Source organism: Bos javanicus, chromosome 4, assembly GCF_032452875.1.
Source record: "Bos javanicus breed banteng chromosome 4, ARS-OSU_banteng_1.0, whole genome shotgun sequence".
NCBI lineage: Eukaryota > Metazoa > Chordata > Mammalia > Artiodactyla > Bovidae > Bos > Bos javanicus.
In genome coordinates, this window is record NC_083871.1 from 117,493,745 (window position 1) to 117,514,776 (window position 21,032).

Here is a 21,032-nt window from a genome sequence, read left to right on the forward strand (position 1 = left end):
ACTCGTGTCTGCGGGAAGACACGCGAACGGAAAGGTCCCCCGGAGTCAGAGCTGCACCACCCTGTGCGCAGGCCAGGAGAAGCCGGAGGGATTCCCCAACTCTGTGCCTGGGACGTCGCTGGAACCACCGCTGGAATGAGACGCTGCCCCTAACCTTGGGGAAGCTAAGACTCTGGAGGCTCCCCCTGACCAAAGTGCGTGGATTCAGAACCCGGATGCTGCTCTAAAAGTCAGTCGGTCACCCTGTCCTTTCCCACCAGCAAAGCCACCGCCCATGTGACAGCCGAGGATGCCCAGACACCAGCCCCTTCCCCCACAGGCGTGTGGCCCGTGGAGCCAGGAGCAGAGCCTGCCTTCCATCCGTGCCCGAGAAGTCCAGGTGCCCGTGACGAGTGTTTGTCACCTCTCGTGCGCTGGGGAAAACTGATCTCATTGCTGATTGCTTTTCATGAGACTCTCTGCAGACCTGAGTGCACTGAGCCCCGGCGAAGCCCCAGACACAAGAGGGCACTGCAGCCCTGCGTTTAGCGCCTCTTCCTAGACCCGCTGCAGGGTCAGGTTTCTGGTGATTCACCGGGCACAGCCCGGTGTCTCCGCTGAAACCAGCGTCCGAACTGCCTTGTCTGAATCTGTCAGACCACCCAGTGGGCCACAGGGGACCGACCAGTCCACTGCAGGCAGGAAGGCTTTCTTTGGTGCCTGCTAAGTGCCAGACTTGGCCTGAATGCTGGGCATGCAGACGTGAGCAAGGCAAAGGCTGCCCTCAAGTAGCCCAGCGTCTGCAAAATTACCAGCTGGCCGAGGGGGCAGAGGAGCATGGAGGGAACCGGCTTGCCACGCGCCTCTGCTGGAGGTGGCTGCCTGCCCTCTGGCTCCTGGTGACTGGCAACACCCGTGTACCTGGTAGTCAGCTAATGACCATTAACTGACGGCTGTTAAGCTTCCGAGCTGAGCAACAAATAGGCTCAAATGACCAAAGGTTATCACTGAACATGCCTATGGAAAAAGGACTTTTCTTTACTTCATGGGTGAAATAAATAGTCCCAGTGGCCTTCAGGACTGGCTGAAGTGGGTGTGGATGATCTGAGCTGGGGTCTGGACCTTCAGAAGCTAGGTTCGCCTGTCTGTAGGTGGGAGAGCTCTGACAAGACTTGAGTCTCCACTCCTAACTAACCCCTGTCTATGCTGTGAACATGGGATCGTGATGTCCAGGGCTAAGAGGTAAAATCTCATCTGTTAACTGGAGAAAGGATCATCATTCGTGGAGCCTGGAACGTGGATGAATTCAAGTGTCAGTTGCTCAGTCGTGTCCGACTCTTTGTGACCCTATGGCCTGTAGCCCACCAGGCTCCTCTGTCCCTGGAGTTCTCCAGGCAAGAATACTGGAGTGGGTTTCCATGCCCCCTCCAGGGGATCTTCCCAACCCAGGGATTGAACCAATGTTTCTTAAGTCTCCTGCATTGCAGGCAGATTCTTTACCACTGCCGCCACCTGGGAATCCCCCAAGTACAAGGCATGTGGCATATTCTAGCCATTTTGTTCGTATCACCATTTGGTTCCAGAACAACTCTTTAAGAGGACAATGCCAAAGACCGGCTAATAAAGGTAACCTTCTGAACTCCAATCAGCTAGACAGTGTTGCTGCGAAGATGAACACTGAGGTTCACTGCCCTTTATAACTAAGAAATATATGTTCGTGAGCAGCCACGTGGATGGACTGTGCCTGCTGTCGGTCCTAGCAATACCACAGGCAGTTCTGCACCTCAGTTACTCGTCTGTGAAGCGGGGATACAGCACCTACTTCACAGGGTTATTTTAAAGACTAAAGTGACTAACGTCACTGCATGTAAAACACTTAGAACAATGCCTGATGTGGTGATCGTGGTGAATTATGACGTTGTTGCTATTCTTATTTTTATTATTATCATCACACTGGTACTACCAAAGAGGGAATAGTCAGAGGAAGTATCACAGAGAAGACACTGGAACTGAGCCTTGCAGGCAATGCAGAGGTTTAGAGGAGACTAGGTGAGCAGGGCATTGAGGGAGGTGGGGTGAGCAGGCACAAAGATGTGAAACAACACAGCTTCTGTTCTAAAGAACAAGGCGTTGGGGAGGTGTGTGTTGGGTGATAGGAGATTGTCTGAACAATCTTTGATTGTTCAGAGGAGGTCTTTGATTTCATGCCAAGGGTTTCAACTTTGTCATGTGGGGATTGGAGAGCGACTTGAGGGTATTAATCAGAAGAGTGCCAAGGTCAAAACTGTGTGGGAGTCCTCAGGCGGAGGTGAGGAGGGCAGTGGTGAAAGTGTTGCCATGGCAATGGGAGGTGGTGAGAGATGCTTCCACAGGTGTGGAGAAGGAGACCGCTGAGGAATCAGATATGGCAGTGTGAGAGAGTTGAGTGTGGGCTTACCAACCTTTAAAAGAAGTGGTCTCCTTGTTCTCCATCCTTGAGTCCAAAAGGAAAAACAGGAAGCTCTGTATCCACCAAGTGTCAGGAGCCATAGGGGATCAGCTCCTGGTCACCCCTATACCCACAATCAGGTGGCACCCCACCTCACAGATCCTGCACCAAGAACTGAGGCCTCTGCCCTCAGGATGCACACCCAGCACTTGGCGAGTCACTCCTGCTTACATGCAGTGGACTGACCATGAGCGGTGAGGGGAAGAGACACAGACTCTGGTGGTCAGCAGGGGCAGAAGAAGGCAGACCGAGGGGCACGTTAGAGTCCCACCGGCCAGAGTCCTCCAGTCTGAGTCAAGACTTGATCAAGTTCAAAAAAAAAAAAGAAGATAAAATGTAGCCTGTCCTCATTGGGATTATAATAAAAGCCTCATTTCTTTGCATTCTGTAATTTGTCATCCAAATAAGTATCATCCTTCTCAGGAAGCTGCACAACTTGTTCTGACAAGAGGCTATTCCTCAGAAGAATTTAGGATATCCCTTGCAGTATGACCTTCTTGGACCAGGCTCCCAAGGAATCTGTAGTTCTTCCCTTAATAATAGACTTGGTTTTTGACAGTTACTGTAATCATCAAACTTAAAATATCCTTTGTTACATAATTGAGCTCTAAGTGATCTTTTGCACTTTTTAAAAACAAGAGCTAACATCTAAAAAAGGTAATTGGGCAACTTTGAGGTTATTCAAGAGAACAGGCCACAGCCTCTGCACCTCACCATTTCCCAAGGCATACATCCTGTCGATGAATACTTTGTCCTTCGTTTATTCAGCAAATATTCATTGACCACTTACTGTGAATAAGACACTGTACATTTTCTTTTGTGGGATACAGAGTTGTATAAAATGGGTTCCTAATCCAGTGGTCATGTATGGATGTGAGAATTGGACTGTGAAGAAAGCTGAGCGCTGAAGAATCGATGCTCTTGAACTGTGGTGTTGGAGAAGACTCTTGAGAGTCCCTTGGACTGCAAGGAGATCCAACCAGTCCATTCTGAAGGAGATCAGCCCTGGGATTTCTTTGGAAGGAATGATGCTAAAACTGAAACTCCAGTACTTTGGCCACCTCATGCGAAGAGTTGACTCATTGGAAAAGACTCCGATGCTGGGAGGGATTGGGGGCAGGAGGAGAAGGGGACGACAGAGGACGAGATGGCTGGATGGCATCACTGACTCAATGGACGTGAGTCTGAGTGGACTAGTCATAGAACTATCTGGTTCTGAACTAGTCCCAGAACTATCAGATCACAGTACCATCAGATAATAAGAAGTATCATCACAAGTGTGAGAGACAGGACAGTACAGGAGCTGTGGGAAGTGGACTCGTAAGAGCCTTGACCGCACCCTGGTCCAACTCCAGCTCGAACCTGCACAGGGGTGAACGCAACAGCCAGTGTCACTATTTCTCTTGTAGTTTGCCTAACCTCACAAAACTGGTCAAACTAAGCTCCTTCCTTCGCATTCATACTTTGTATTCTGTGAATTATGCTAAACATCTAAAAACTTCACCCAGGGTGATGCATATCGGGCATAAAAGTTCTGCTGTAGCTCAAAGGCAGAAGAGAAGTGAAAGGCAAAGATGAAAAGGAAAGAGATATCCATCTGAGTGCAGAGTTCCAAAGAATAAGGAGAAATAAGAAAGTCGTCTTAGGAGGACAATGCAAAGAAATAGAGGGAAACAATAGAGTGGGGAAGACTAGAGATCTTTTCAAGAAAATTACAGATATAAATGGAGCATTTCATGCAAAGATGAGCACAATAAAGGACAGAAATGGTTTCAGCCTAACAGAAACAGAAGATATTAAGAAGAGGTGGCAAGAATACACAGAATAACTATACAAAAAAGATCTTAATGACCCAGATAACCATGAAGGTGTGATCACTCACCTAAAGCCAGATACCCTAGAGTGCCAAGTCAAATGGCCCTTAGGAAACATCACTGCAAACAAAGCTAGTGGAGGTGATGGAATTTCAGTTGAGCTATTTCAAATCCTAAAAGATGATTCTGTTAAAATGCTATATTCAATATGACAGCAAATTTGGAAAACTCAGCAGTGGCCACAGGACTGTAAAAAAATCAGTTTTCATTCCAATCCCAAGGCAATGCCAAAGAATGCCCAAACTACTGCACAATCACACTCATTTCACACACCAGCAAGGTCATGCTCAGAATTCTCCAAGACAGTCTTGAACAGTATATGAACCAAGAACTTTCAGATGTTCAAGCTGGATTCAGAAAAGGCAGAGGAACCAGAGATCAAGTTGCCATCTGTCAGAAAATTTTTCATACAAAAAGCAAGAAAATTCCAGAAAAACATCTACTTCTGCTTCATTGACTACAATAAAGCCTTTGACTGTGTGGATCACAAAAAACTATGGGAAATTCTTAAAGAGATGAGAATACCAGACCACCTTACCTGCCTCCTGAGAAATTTGTATGCAGGTCAAGAAGCAACAATTAGAACTGGACCTGGAACAACAGACTGGTTCCAAATTGGGAAAGGAGTACATCAAGGCTGTATATTGTAACCCTGCTTATTTAACTTATATGCAGGGTACATCATGTGAAATGCTGGGCTAGATGAAGCACAAGCTGGAATCAAGATTGCCAGGAGAAATATCAGTAACCTCAGATATGCAGATGACACCACCCTTATGGCAGAAAGCGAAGAGGAACTAAACAGCCTCTTGATGAAAGAGGAAAGTGAGAAAATTGGCTTAAAGCTCAACATTCAAAAAACTAAGATCATGGCATCCAGTCCTATCACTTCATGGCAAACAGATGGGGAAACAATGGAAACAGTGAAAGATTTTATTTTCTTGGGCTCCAAAATCATTGCAGATGGTGACTGTGGCCATGAAATTAAAAGACACTTGCTCCTTAGAAGAAAAGTTATGACAAACCTAGACAGCGTATAAAAAGCAGAGACATTACTTTGCTGACAAAGATACATATCGTCAAAGCTAAGTTTTTCCAGTAGTCATGTATGGATGTGAGAGTTGGACTTTAAAAAAAGCTGAGCACCAAAAAATTGATGCTTTTGAACCGTGATGTTGGAGAAGACTCTTGAGAGTCCCTTGGACATCAAGGAGATCCATCCAGTCCATCCTAAAGGAAATCAGTCCTGAGTGTCCATTGGAAGGAATGATGCTGAAGCTGAAACTCCAATACTTTGGCCACCTGATGTGAAGAGCTGAGTCATTTGAAAAGATCCTGATGCTGGGAAAGATTGAAGGTAAGAGGAGAAAGGGTAGACAGAGGATGAGATGGTTGGATGGCATCACTGACTCAGTGGACATGAATGAGTTTGAGCAAACTCCGGAAGATGGTGAAGTACAGGGAAGCCTGGAGTGCTGCAGTCCATGGGGTTGCAAAGAGTTGGACACGACTGAGTGACTGAATAACAACAAAAGGCAGATAGTTCCTAAAACCTAACACTTCTGTGGATCGATTTCCCAAAGATGCTAGCTGACTTTGGGGAGCATACAGAGGCCCCTCCCATTTTATTACTGGGGTGGTTTCTCTTACTTTGCCTGTGATGTGCCTGAAATGTGACATGTAATTTCTCGAGCAAGAGGTCACATGTGACTGTGAAAGGGTAATGTGACACTTTTCACCACCATTTGTGAGCAGGTGAAACCACCCCTGATCTCCGCGAAGCCCTCTGAGTGATGCTCCTTACCCTGCCGCATGGGACATATGGTCACTTTCAAGTGGCCTCATGAGCCTGGACTGAAGCAGGACTCAGTGCTGTGAGGCATGGCAGGGAAACCCCCAAATCCCACGCTTGATGTCAGCTATGACAAGGTTTCAAAGTCAGACACAACAATATCCAGCTGCAGTGTTGAGGAGGAAGTCACATCTTTGGAAACAAACATTTTCATTCTCTGCAGTAGTTCTGTGAAGCCTGGCTAGCCCCCTCCTTATTAGTCTGATAATATCATCTCAACGTATGAACCTCGTGCATCAAGCATATATAATTCATAAACTGGCAAATAAAGAGATCCGGATGCTGCGCCCAGCAGGGCCATGGCCCGTATTCTGCACTGGCTGGAGCCTTCCTGCACTCACCCAGCTGGCCGCTGGCCTTTGAACCATTCATCCGTGCTCAAGAGATATTCGGGCCGTGATCACCAGACTGCCTGAGTCTCTGTTGTTCATATACCATGAGTGTAGCTTCTGGTGGGAGTTATGTGCACACAGATTCCTCTGAGGACCCAGATGAGAGCAGTGAGGACAGGCGCTGTCTCTGTGGTTTCCTTTTAGTCTGATGACTTTTTTCTTTTCCGGTCCGAGTCATTTTTCATCACTTTATTCTCATCCGTCATTGTCGCGTCTCTCCATCCAGTCGAGCAGGTCTAAACTCATGTTCTGAAACGAATAGGACTGGAAACCAGAGACAGAAAAAAATAAGTATTTTCTGTTTGCAAGTCTCTGATGTACTTTAAAGCTTTTCTGTTTATAATTTGAATTTCTCCCCATCTGGCAGCAGGATCTTTATTGACCAGAACTACCTTACGGGTTGGTTGTGAATTTGCTTGCTTCAGTGTGGTTATTTTCCCGCTTGGAAACAATATAAACTTGGAAGTCAGATTTTTTTTTTAACTTGAGCCAAAACAGTCTCTGTCACTACCCAGGGTTTCTAAAAGACCAAATGTTTTCATGGCAGTTGTGTCTTTGTAAGTAAAGGCTGAGCAAACAGAACTCTTTTTGCGCAATTTCAGTTTGAGCAAAGGGACAGCAGCCGAGACACACTTAACCTACCAAGGACGCAAGAAATCTCAGGGAGGGGCAAGGAGGCTCCTAGTATTAGTAAATATTTTTGTGACTGCACACGTGTGTTCACAGGTGGCTGCTCACATGAGTCTAGGCGTGTGTGCATGAGTGTGTCCATAGGTGAACACATGGAGAATCAAGTGTTTAATGAATGACCTGACTGACAGAGGCATTTACAGTGGAACATGTCCTGTGTCCTAGGACAAGCTGAAAGGGGATGACAGGGAAGGGATGCTGAGAGGGAGCAGACAGGTGGTCCTGCTTCTCCATCGTCCCCTTCCCGCCCCTCCCCGCCTTCTGCGTCAGGCTGAGAGCAGCGCCTCCTTCCGGGCACAGGTGTGGAGCATCTCCCCTCCCCAGGGTCTGTGTTTGTATCTCACAGGGAGGCTACAGTTGATCGCAGCATCCTAACGCCTGTGCAGACAGGCTGCCTCGGCTCCCGGAGCCGGTGAGGTGAGGCAGCACGCAGCCCGGCACCTGACAGGCACCCAGAGTGGTGGCGTCATCATTTTTGCTGTTTCTCTTATTAAGAATAGGCCTTAGCCACCCTGTATTCCACAGCTGGGATCCAGGTGAGAAACACCCCTTGGCTGGAACCACAAGTAGCTGGAGGCCGAGCTGACCCAAACAGGACTGGGGACCACGTCCTGACTCCTGGGTCCATGTGCAGACCTCGGGACGGCGCACCTTCTTCTGCCCATATCCCCGGGACCTGGCCCTGCTCCCTGAACATGGTAGAGTCTCCATGTGTGTTTGTCGGGTTGAATCACATGCAAAGTAAGAAGAAACTGCAAACAGGAGCTGATGGAAGGATAGCAGGTGAACAGAGTGCTGTCGGATTCTGACCGTCTAGAGAGACTGGGGCACAGCAGTCTGTGCAGAGACAGGCGGAAGGGAGGGGCTGTGGGCAGCAGTGACGAACACGTGAAAGCTTGCTGCTGTTCAAAACGGCACATTTAATCAGGTAGCTGTTGGCTGGATGCAAGTGAGATCATTTGGAAGAGGAAGAAAAGTAAGGAAAGCCAACTTAAAACTTCAGTGGTGAAGCCCCTCCGAAGGCTGTTTAGTAAAGGTGTCCTGAATTGTTTAAAACGAATGTGGCAGGCTCCCCTTTCAGCACTGCAAGCTCCCCGGGGTCATGTGTGTGGGCCTCCTGTGCTTCTTGTCCTCTTACAGAAATCCTCAGCAACACTAACCCAGGTCCGGTCAAAGGATCACAAAGCCCAAATATCTTACTCCGAATTGGGAATCTCCTGCTTTTTCCCCATTTCTTGTGAGTTTGTTTTGAGTTAGGTGTTTTCCTAAATTACCTGCAAATTTTCAGGAGCCCAAGCATCATAGAAATCTCAAAACAATGGGTGATCTTAAAATTCACACAGAGCCGTGGGTTGAGGCCACCTGGGCCAGAGGAGCGTGCGCGATGGCATGGGAGGAGGAGGACCCAGCACCTGAACCACAACGCCCGTGGAGCCGGGGGTGGGGCCTCACAGAGGAGGGGTGGGTAGTTGGATAGGATTAGGTTATAATTAATCCGTTTAAATTATACGTACCAGGCTGCTTTTTAACTTCGGTGTCCACCTACAATGCAGAAGACCCTGGTTCAATCCCTGCGTTGGGAAGATGCCCTGGAGAAGGGAAAGGCTACCCACTCCAGTATTCTGGCTTGAAGATTTCCATGGATTTTCTAGTCCGTGGGGTCAGAAAGAGCTGGACACGACTGAGCGACTTCCCTTAATGTAGTTTTTACTTGTGTTGTTTCTGTTCAGCTATTCTAAAGAGTGTGACCTGATGTGTGTGCTCGGCCTTGTCCGACTCTTTGTGACGCCATGGGCTGTAGCAGGCTCCCCTGTCCATGGGATTCTCCAGGCAAGGATACTGGAGTAGGTTGCCATTTCCTACCCCAGGGGCTCTTCCAATCCAGGGATCAAACCCGGGTCTCTTGCATCTCCTGTGTTGTCAGGCAGATTCCTTACTACTTCACTACCTGGGAGCCCATTCTAAAAAAAATACTAGATATTAAAATGACAGGAAAGCTGATATGGTTGTGACGTGGCTCTCAGAAAACAAGAGAATACGATTCAGACCCTGTAAGTAAAGATAGCTACCCTCGGTGCTTAGAGAAAAGGGCTGGGGGCAGAGGGGTTGCTGAGTATCAGCAAGGAAACCATGACCTGAATAAAGCACAGGACCCAGAGGGTGATCTTAGGGGGTCGTTCTTTAGCTGAGTTTAAATTTGCTGCCTTGATACATGACAGCCAAGTATAAGCTTAGGAAGCCGTCCTTCACGAGCTGCTAACCCACTCAGCAAACGTTTTGTTCACGACATTGAGTCCCAGATTCAGAACAGGGACTGGGATGACTCAGATCCCCGGCCCGAAGATTCGTGTGTGTGTATGTGTGTGTGTGTGTGAGTCTGTGTGTGTGTGTGTGTGTGTGTGTGAGTCTGTGTGTGTGTGTGTGGTAGTGGAAACTTGGTAGGAGCAGTTTCATTGTGTGTGTGTGTGTGTGTAGTAGTGGGAACTTGGTAGGAGCAGTCATGTCTCTCGAAAGTGGCTTTCACGGTGACGGTTGCTGCTGGTGCGGAGGGCGCCTTGTGAGGCGCACGTCAGGACGGATGCAGGAGGAGGATCTGCAGCCGCGCGGTGGAGAGCAGCTCCCCCGCGTCTGCGTGTCACTGCTCTTTTAACGCCGCACCAGTCCATGCACCTTGCTGGTAGATGTCTGTATTGTTTATAGTGTCCATCTGTAACCAGTAAAGCTGCTGAGAATATTCCTATAAGATAGAACTAACTACTAAATAACGATCGCAAGCAGCAGTGTGACTGAAGTGGACCGTGCATGAGACGGGCAGTGTGCAGTCCACACACATGAATTACACAGACAATTGTCCAGGGTCAACCCGCTCAAGATTTGGAAAAGGTAGACCAAAGCAACACCAAGATAAATACTTGCCTGTAAGGATCAAACACAAACAAAAAACCCCATACATGCCTTTTTTAAGTTAGAGCATAGACATCTGTCTGCCATTAGCCGTAGGCTGATGAGACCATGTGCTCTGGCATCTCGGTCTCTGCTCAGTGTGCTCACGCCCTGCTGTTACCAGACCACCCTCCCATCACACATGGTTCACGGCCCCTCCTCTGGAGAGGTTTTCCAGCTCCATCGTCGAGGGCACCGGAGTGCGCATGAACTACGGCCCCAGGCATTTTTCTGGGGCTCCCTCTGGTTTCCCACAGCCGTGGGAGCGTAGCTTCCGGATGAAGGCTGCCCTCTCAGCCTGGATCCCAGAGGAGGACCAGCGTGGCCACAGCTGACCGGCTCCCACAGGGTTGAACTCCTGTTGTATTAAAGCACCTAGATTTCGGGGTTTTGTGTTTGAAACCACAAGCTTATTTAGTGAAGACTGACGGTACGGCCTTTTTAACACAGCAATTGCAATGCCTTTAGTGAGCTTATCCGGCACAGTCTTACCTGTGTGTGAAGACACGTGTTAGAGGATTTCTGTGACGGCATTTTCGCAACAACAACAAAACCAGAAGGAAACAGTGTGAACACCCATCAGGAAGGGGTAGACCAAAGACGTGTGATGTGTCCACACAACAGAACACTATACATCTGTCTGAAATGCAGGCTTACCACTCGTGGAAGTCATTTCCATCATCATGGTATTGCGGCATCTAGCATGATGTTTCCATGTAACATGGTACAGTGAGTCCCCTACATACGAACTTTCGAGTGTCAAGCTTTCAAAGGTGCACACGTGTGCTCCATCAGCATCAGGTGTGAGTGGCCCTGCAGCTGGGCCTCCCTCTTCCGTCGCTGACCATGCTTGGGCTCCACCATCTCCTGCCTCCCCACCTCCTCCAGTCGTTCCCGCCTGTTCACGGATGCCAGCCGCTGTGTGCCAGCTGCCGGGCTGCACCACTGTGCTTTTCAAGGTACTGTCCTATGAGATTAAGCATATTTTCTTTGTTTTTATGTGTTTTTTAACGTATTATTGGTGTTAAAAGAATTATAAACGTATTACAGCGCAGTATTATGTAGCCCAACTGTGTCAGTTGGGTGCCTCGGCTAACTTTGTTGGACTTACAAAGTGGACTTAGGAACATGCTCTTGGAGTGTAACTCGATCGTATGTGTGGGAAGTATTTTCCACATTTGCCCGTGTGCACAGGTATCCTCTACTCATCTCCTGCACTCTGCGGTCTTCCCCTGGGTGGACAGACTGTGTTCATGGGGTCCCTCCCCTGCCCACAGCTAGCCGGGCAGCTCTTGCTCAGATGCAGTGGCGGTTAAGAGTCGTCTCCATGCCTCCGTGTGTCCACGCACAGGGCCCACTCTGACATAGGGCATAGTGGTGGGACCCTCTGGTCGTGGGTCAGGCATCGTCAGGTTTCACAACTGTGGCTGAGTCTTCCCCCCTAGTGGCTATGCCCACTCACCTGCTGGGCATTTGGCCTCGTCATCCTGCTTTTGTCAGACTAGATTTCAAGGCAGTTCAAACCACTGAGGTGTGCTGTGTTATTCCATATGTGGCGTATGTATTATTATTAACACATTTTTGTTGTTGTTGACTCGCTCAGTCGTGTCTGACTCTTTGTGACCCCATGAACTGCAGCACACCAGGCTTCCCTGTCCATCACCAACTCCCGGAGCTTGCTCAAACTCATGTCCATCGAGTCAGTGATACCATCCAACCATCTCATCCTCTGTCATCCCTGTCTCCTCCCACCTTCAATCTTTCCCAGCATCAGGGTCTTTTTCAGTGAGTCAATTCTTTGCATCAGGTGGCCAAAGTATTGGAGCTTCAGCTTCAGCATTAGTCCCTCCAATGAGTATTCAGGACTGATTTCCTTTAGGATTGACTGGCTTGATCTCCTTGCTGTCCAAGGGACTTTCAAGAGTCTTCTCCAACACCACAGTTCAAAAGCATCAATTCTTCGCTGCTCAGCTTTCCTTATGGTCCAACTCTCACATCCGTACATGACTAGTGGAAAAACGCATTTTTGCCACATGATATTGTTTGGTTACCACCTATCACATGGCAATCAGTTCAGTTCAGTTCAGTCACTCAGTCGTGTCTGACTCTTTGCGACCCCATGAATCGCAGCACGCCAGGCCTCCCTGTCCATCACCAACTCCCAGAGTTCACTCAAACTCATGTCCGTTGAGTCGGTGATGCCATCCAGCCATCTCATCCTCTGTCATCCCCTTCTCGTCCTGCCCCCAATCCCTCCCAGCATCAGAGTCTTTTCCAAAGAGTCAACTCTTCACATGAGGTGGCCAAAGTATTGGAGTTTCAGCTTTAGCATCAGTACTTCCAAAGAACACCCAGGACTGATCTCCTTCAGAATGGACTGGTTGGATCTCCTTGCAGTCCAACGGACTCTCAAGAGTCTTCTCCAACACCACAGTTCAAAAGCATCAATTCTTTGGCGCTCAGCCTTCTTCACAGTCCAACTCTCGCATCCATACATGACCACTGGAAAAACCATAGCCTTGACTTAGACAGACCTTTGTTGGCAAAGTAATGTCTCTGCTTTTCAATATGCTATCTAGGTTGGTCATAACTTTCCTTCCAAGGAGTAAGTGTCTTTTAATTTCATGGCTGCAGTCACCATCTGCAGTGATTTTGGAGCCCAGAAAAATAAAGTCTGACACTGTTTCCACTGTTTCCCCATCTATTTCCCGTGAAGTGATGGGACCGGATGCCATGATCTTAGTTTTCTGAATGTTGAGCTTTAAGCCAACTTTTTCACTCTCCTCTTTCACTTTCATCAAGAGGCTTTTTAGTTCCTCTTCACTTTCTGCCATAAGGGTGGTGTCATCTGCATATCTGAGCTTATTGATATTTCTCCCGGCAATCTTGATTCCAGCTTGTGCTTATTCCAGCCCAGCGTTTCTCATGATGTACTCTGCATATACATTAAATAAGCAGGGTGACAGGCGTACTCCTTTTCCTATTTGGAACCAGTCTGTTGTTCCATGTCCAGTTCTAACTGTTGCTTCCTGACCTGCATACAGGTTTCTTAAGGAGCAGGTCAGATGGTCTGGTATTCCCATCTCTTTCAGAATTTTCCACAGTTTATTGTGATCCACACAGTCAAAGGCTTTGGCATAGTCAATAAAGCAGAAATAGATGTTTTTCTGGAACTCTCTTGCTTTTTCAATGATCCAGCAGATGTTGACAATTTGATCTCTGGTTCCTCTGCCTTTTCTAAAACCAGCTTGAACATCTGGAAGTTCACGGTTCACATATTGCTGAAGCCTGGCTTGGAGAATTTTGAGCATTACTTTACTAGTCTTTTAAATACACATGTATACCTGTGATGGATTCATTTTGATATTTGGCAAAACTAATACAATTATGTACATGGAAATGATAAATACTAACTCCAAGGTAAGTCAACCTCTGGGAAGGGAGCAGACTGAGATTAGGAGACACAGGTGACCTCAAATCTGTGTGTTAGATTTTATCTTTAAAAAGTGAGGCAATGTGCTATAAGATTCGATAAAGCTGCATATTTACATGAAAGGTTTTTTTATGTTTGAAATAATTGCTTATTTGTAAATTTGACCACCTACACGCAGAGAATACTTGAGTGGGTAGCCTTTCCCTTCTCCAGGGGATCTTCCCAACCTAGGGACCAAACCCTGGTCTCCCACACTGCAGGCGGATTCTTCACCAGCTGAACCACCAGGGAAGCCCAACATGCAGCAAACATTTTAGGATGTTTTAGAATCATTCAGGTTACTTCTGGAAAGTGGGGTGAGAAGGACCTTTTACCTGTCACTTTATTCCTTTCTGTGGTGTTTGAATTTTTTCAGAAACATGTACCAAGTTCACTAAGCTTCCCAGGGGGCTCAGTGGTAAAGAAACCATCTGCCAGTGCAGGAGACATAAGATACTCGGGTTCGACCCCTGGGTTGGGAAGATCCCCTGGAGGAGGGCATGGCAACCCACTCCAGTATTCTTGCCTGGAGAATCCCATGGACATTGGAGCCTGGCGGGCTGCAGTCCATGGGGTTGCAAAGAGTCAGACACGGCTGAAGGAACTTGGCACACATGCACGCATCAAGTTCCTGCATTTGAAAATAAGAAGGGTCCCATCCCAGCTCGACAACTTCCCTGCTGTGCTGCTGGGACAGAAGACTTAAAGCTCTCACAGCCTGTGTTTTCTCATCTGCAAAATACAGTTGGAAGCACGTGCTTTGCAGAGCCGCTGGGAGGACTAGGAATTATTCATATAAACACATAGCGGAGTGCCTTGGACATAGTAGGCACCAAATAAATAATCACTGTTTACATTATTAATAAGAATGGAGGATGCACTCTGTTTGCAAACATACCCTCCCCGAAATGTGCGGAGGAAGGACACGCAGCCCATCTCTCAGTACCTGCTCTGTTCTCCCCCACGCGCGCCCGGTGGGGAAACCGATCTTCCAGCCTGAAAACTTCGTTTGACCCAACAATTGAAACCCACCACCTGCCGGCGCTTAGCCCCCTTCAGTGGGCGCCATCCCTTTTGGCTAAATGCACAGAGTCTCCCAACCCTGCTGCTCCCTCCGCACCCTGGGTCGAAGGCGCCTGGTTCTGCAAATAAAAAGGCAGGACACCCAGTACCACTTGATTTCAGATAAACAACAAATGAATTTTTAGTCGTAAATCCCAGTACCACCTGGGACATATTTATACTGAAAATACGTATTGTTTATGTGGAATTCAAATGTAACTGGATAACCTGCATTTGATCTGGCAGGCCTCCCTATGGGGAGATGGAGGAGGGGCACCTCGTGGGCCAGGCGAGGCCCCGGACCTCCTGGACTTGTGTCTGGGTCCGGTCCCGGGCAGGGGAGAGGCAGTCCACGGCTGCCGTGGCCGCTGTCTGTCTCAGCCCTGCTGGTCCGGGGGTGCCCCCCCGGCTGGAGCAACCCCTCGTGCCTGTCACGGCACCTTGGACCCCATGGCTTCTCTCTGCATCCTCTCCGGGCCCTGGACTAGGATTCCACTCTGCAGTCTTTGAGCGTGGCCGGGGCTCTGAGCTTCGTGGTGGTGGGACCCACGCAGACCCCCGCTCGCAACTCAACCCCTTGCCACCCGGCCCCTTGGAAGTGGGCAGGGAGTTCTGATGGTGATCCCAGGGAAACTGCCCAAATAGTCTGAACCCCCAGCTTAGATGCGGCCACCCCATGAGCTCAGAGCACCCCCGAGTCTCCTGCCCAAGGCAGAGGAACAGCAGCCCCGGCCCTCCAGCCCCCAGGACACATCCATCCCCCTCTGCCCACTGCCGCCCACCCGCCTTCACGCCCTCTCTCCCTGCCGTCTCCCCAGACCACCAGGGCCAAGGGGCAGCCCCCCGGCTCCTTCCTGTGTGGTCTGGGGTCCTTCGCTCAGCGTTCAATCCACAGATATGTGATCAAGCCCCAGTATATTCCAAACACCATTCTAGATGCTGGAGATAATGGCAATAAATAAGACCAAGTTTCAGAATTTGTTCATACAAATTCCAGGGCTTCTGTTCTAGTGCAGTTGAAGTGAGCAGTGAACACATATGCTGAAAATCCATACTCTGGGGTCCTGATGTCACGGCAAGAGGCAGCGCTCTGTAAAGAAGAGGGGGAGGGGGCTGGGCAGAGGGGGTGGCAGTTTCTCTTGCATCGGGAGTTGGGGGCGTGGAGGAGGTGTGTGAGCAGAGACTTAATGAAGACAAAGCCGTGTCTGGGAGCAGACTTCAGGCAGAGAGGACAGTAGGCTGGGGCGGGGGTGGGGAGCAAGCCTGGCGTCCCTCACGTCCCGCGGGAAGGCCCCCCCCACCGCCCACCACACTACCAGTTGGAACAGGAGTGGAACGGGAGTGCAGAGAAGGCACAGAGATGGGCTAGAAAAATCCACGCCTGCCTTTCAGTATGCCTTCAGAATATCTGAAAAGTAAGCTTTTCTCTTGCCGCACTCTCCTTTTGCTAAAGAGGGTAACAAAGTTGACCTACAGACTCGACCCACAGCTGGCCAGGCCCTCTTCTCACTCCAGGCCTGCAGCTTCGGGACAACCTAAGAGCAGAAAGCTGCATCAGGGAACAGGGAAACACAGCTGAACACTTGCACAGTGATCATGTTACCCTAGAAGTGTTAACCAGGCATTCCAGGAGACGAGGAGGGGAGGGCTTCCCCGGGGAGGAGCCAGCAAGGCAGCCTCGATGCGTGACTCAAGACAGAGGCAGCAGATTGACCGGAACTCAGTGAAAACGCTGCAGGACTGGAGGGTCACAGGGAAGTTGTAAGGGCATCGATGTTTTATGTCATTGGGACCTTCTAAAATCATACCCTTCTACTTGGGTTCCTTGTAACTGACATGGATGCAAACTTAGGAAGACATGCCCTTAAACCCCCAGGGACCTGGCCTCTGCCGTCCACGCTGATGACAAACCCCCCCCATTGGGGCCGGGCACCCAGAGCCCTGAGGAGCATGTGGTAACCAAGGCTTGGTTCTCCTTCGTTCTCAGCTAAACTCATGGCCTCCTTGTCTCTCTACCCTCTGCAGGTCCTGGGGTCCCCACGGTGAGCGTGCACAACACGACCGATAAGAAAAGTAAGTGCTCTTTGGTCTTGTCTTAAATCTCCCTGCGACGTGGGGCTGGGAAGCAGAAAGGCTTTAAGAGATGATCCAGGCACAGTTTCTGTTTGGAGACCGTGATGGTCATGTCCTAGCAGCTCCAGATGAACCTGCATCCCCAGTACTGTTAGGTGCGATGGACGTGAAGATCTCCCAGCCAGTGAGGGCGCGCAGGCCCGCAGGCCCCTAGGGCCCAGAGGCCGCCTGGGGTGAGCCGACCTTGTCTGCGACCCCATAGGCAGAGCCCCGCCGGAGGCGGAGCCCTGGGCCACAGGGATGTGCACAGACAGTGCTGGGCTCTCCAGCCGGGCCTGCCGCGCCCTCCCGGCTCTGAGAGCCCCCCACCGCTGGCTGAGGCTCCGTGGACACCTCCAGCCCACCTTCCTCTGTGGTCTGGGGGCACCTGCCTGGCACAGGGGTCTTCGCCTCCAGGTCGCTGCAGCGGTGGAGCTTCCCAGAGACTCTCAAGGACCCACATGCCTTAGGGTGATCTGTGCACATGTATGTTCACACGAAAAGGTGGAAGTGGTGGGAGGAGGCAGACCGACGGGAGAGCTCAGGAGTCAGGCACCCTCGGCCTTGGTGGCTCCCTGCCTCGGCCCTCCTCTGCCCTAATCCCCCAGGAGTTCTGAGCCTCCATTCCCCCCGATCTGCCCCCCTTCCTGGGCGCCAGCACCCCCGCTGCACCAGCCCTGGCGGGACCCTGCTCAGCACCCTCCCTCATACAGCCCCAGCTCACACAGTTCCTTTAATTCTCTCGGCAAGGGACTGCTGCTGTCTCAGTGGCAGAGTTTCAGGCACCAGGGAGAGTTGGTTAGGGGGAAAGTTTCAAAAAGGAGTCGGCCAGCAGCACATCTAGACAGAAATCCAAAATTAAAGATCAATAACAGTGAACTCAAAAGTAAATAATTAAATCATTTAAATACAAAGGGAAAAAAAGCCAGAAAATGGATGTGAGAGTGGATGGATACAGAGTCCATTCCTTATATATATTCATTAGTGTGCTCCGCGCCAGATGCTGACACCACAGGAATATCTGGGGGGGCCGCCTAGAAGATAAGACCTGGAGGTCGCAGTTCCCATGGTGCATCAGAGCGGGAGCGTGGACTTCAGCCTCCAAGCACTGCAGTGGGGAGCCTGCGGGGGGGTTTTCCTGAGTGTTTAACTCCTGACTCATTTGAAAAGACCCTGATGCCAGGAAGGATTGAGGGCAGGAGAAGGGGACGACAGAGGATGAGATGGTTGGATGGCATCACTGACTCGAGGGACATGAGTTTGAGTAAACTCTGGGAATTGGTGATGGACAGGGAGGCCTGGCATGCTGCAGTCCATGGGGTCACAAAGAGTCAGACATGACTGAGCATCTGAACTGAACTGAACTAAGTCCTGACGGGTCTCAGGTCGGCTCCGGAGCCTCCCGTCCCGTCTTGTCCTCGCTGCGTTGGCGCAGAACACAGTGCCCCTGGGTTTGGGTCCGTGGAGCTGGGCGGGCTGCCCCCAGGCGGGGGTGGGGCTGATGCCCTGGTTCCTGAGCCTCTCCTGGCCCGAGACGCAGAGGAGGTGCTTGGGAAGCCCATCAAAGCCTCCTGGCGCCTCTGCCGAAGTCCACACGATATGCCTGCCCCACCAAGGCTGCACCGTGACCATCTTCCAGAACCAGGGCAGGTCTGGAGCCTGGAGACCTTAGGAGTTGAGATGATGGAGACAGTGACCCGGGCCGGCGTCACAGAGCCGGCCACGAGCCGGAGCCACTGCTGCAGGTTCTCTGTGTGTTCTATCCCGTCTTCCCTCGCTGCCCGGGAGGCAAGCTCCCATCACCCCAGAATTGACGAGGAGACCCGAGGCAGAGGGGCACAACTGGCGTGGGCCCAGCCGGAGAGCACTGGTCCCGCCTCGAGCCGGCAGCGGGGGCTCAGCCCGGCCCCCACCTCAGAGCACAGCACTGACCAGCGCAGCCTTGCGGCCAATGTGGCCAGGGGGCTGCTCAGCCCCAGCAGCTCTGTCCTGCATCCACCCCGAGACAGGCCAGGGCAGGCAGGCTGCCCCCCACCCCCACCGCACACCCCAGCCTCCAAGCTGGCTGGGCAACCACAGCCTCATCCTCTCCCTGCTCCAGAGACCCTTGCCCTCCAGTGAACCCCGCTCAGCCTCAGTGTGCAGTTGAGGGGGGCGGGGGGAGCTCTGAGCAGGGGGCAGATTCTGGGGGAGGGTTCTGCAGTCAGCAGGACTGAGCCCTTAAACTGCACCCTGAATGCTTAATCCCCATTGGGACCATGCTCACCATTTTTTACATAATCAAGTGACCACCTAATATCAAGGGCTGGCCTCCCTGCGGCTTCCTGGACATTCCTGTGCGCCCATCTCGCAGCAGCTCACCTGAGGTGAGCTCAGTGAGGGCCAGACCTTATTCATGCAAGCCCGAGCACGAGGTCGTGACCTTAGGGCCCACTCCAGTCGCTGGGGGCCAAGGCCTTTGTTCTGCTGTCACCTGAGTGACCTGCTCACAGCCACAGCCTCCCCGACGGTCCCTCCAAAAGCCGCCCCAGTTAACCTGACACAGCACCGAGTCCCTGCTGGTGTTTGAGCCCCAAGCAGAGCCCAGGGCCACCCCACTCGTCTGGAAGGCGGTTCCGACCGGTGTGCAGATGGGGAGACAGGGGCCTCCTGCCCGCAGCCTGTGGGGGCCACCTGCCCGCAGCCCAGCAGCCTGAGGGCGAGCAGGCCCTGGGGATTGGCCTTCAGAGACGCTTGGGGAGCCTGGTCAACCAGCCTGTGGCCTGCATTGTACGACAGCCCCAGGCAGATAGGCCATGGCAGGCAGGGCCCCAGAAGGTCCCGTCCATCTCTGAAGGCAGCAGCCGTTTCCCGGATTCCTGCCGCACTCTGGAACTTGAAATTACAGAATTTTCAAGAAATTACAGAAATTTCAGAATTCTTTGCCTTCCCCCTCCTCTGCCCCTTGACCCCAGAGCCACCCTGGGACTATCTGATTTCTTTCCCTTTAGAAGATCTTCTCTACAAACAGAGCCTGCGATGTCACAGATGTGACTCTGAATTATTTAGAAGCTGTTTCCTGAAGAGCGTAATTGTGGTCAGGGCCGGAGTGCACTCGTTAGGTGCTGGGTGTTCAGGCCGCTCAGGCCCTGGGATGGCAGAGCCCACACAGTCGTGTAAATAGATGCTTCGAGGTGAGCGTGAGGGGTGTGAGCTTGGGGAGGGGGTGTGATCCAGGTGCAGAGGACCACCAGCTCCCCTGTCCCCCCAGCATAGCCCAGCCTGGGTCCAGAGCGCCTGCAGGCAGGCACAGCATGGTCTGCCCCCGACGGCACCGACAGCATCGTGACCGCTGCTCCCGGAATGAAGTTCCTGGGCTGCCCGGCGCGGCTCCTCCCCCAGAACTCCTGGCCAGCATCTCTCCCTCCTGCTCCCTTCAGTCGGCTTTTTACAAAGAAGCAAAACCAGCTTGCGTGGCAGCTCTTGTTTGAGGCCGTCCCAGCCAGAGGCCGTCTGGGCCAGTCCACCTGCTCTCTCGTCCTCTGCCTGGTGGCCACCCCGCCCTCCCCTCTTCCCCCGAGTGACCACACGGGCGTCAGCTACACCATCAGGCGTGTCAGGAGCTGGGACGACCGACGGGGAGATGTGAGGAGGGATCAGCACGAGTGCGCCCAGCCCCACCGAGCCCAGAGTTGCCCCCAGGACTCTGGAGGGCAGTGGGTTGGAGGCTCTGTGTCCACTGCTACCGCTTCCTGAGCGAGAATGGGGCTGACTGGGTGGGGGCCACACGTGGCCCCTCGTTGGTGCCAGTATTATAAACACACTCCATCACTCTGCCTCCAAATTGCTGATGATCCTTCTGGAGAGAAACAAACGCAGCAGACAGAACAATGACCCCCAGACCGTGTGACCACCTTTAGGATTGCCTCTGTGCCACACTGGGCTTGAGCTGCACATCCCCGGGTGGGCGGGCCACCTCTGGGATGCCGCGGTCACTGACGCTACAGGGACAGCTTCCTGAAACACGCCAGGAGAGGCCCGGAAATCCAGGCGGGTGGCCAGACCCCAGTGATGGGGCAGCACTGCCCAGACCGAGCGACCTCCGTGCCGGCCCTGCCCTCCTGCCACCGGCAGCAACCCGAGACGGGGAGGGCAGCTCTTCTGTCCTCCAGCCCAGCGGCTCGCTGGT

At 51.5% G+C, this 21,032-nt stretch overlaps 1 protein-coding gene across 5 annotated transcripts in view; it reads left to right on the forward strand.

Annotated features, from left to right (window-relative positions):
* Positions 1-21,032, forward strand: part of DPP6 (dipeptidyl peptidase like 6) — a 1,068,014-nt gene that overhangs the window by 1,018,047 nt on the left and 28,935 nt on the right. For all 5 annotated transcript variants that reach the window (XM_061415284.1, XM_061415287.1, XM_061415283.1 and 2 more), the window contains one exon: positions 16,778-16,825. In XM_061415284.1, coding sequence (XP_061271268.1) covers positions 16,778-16,825 — 48 coding nt within the window. The remainder of the gene's footprint in view (positions 1-16,777; positions 16,826-21,032) is intronic.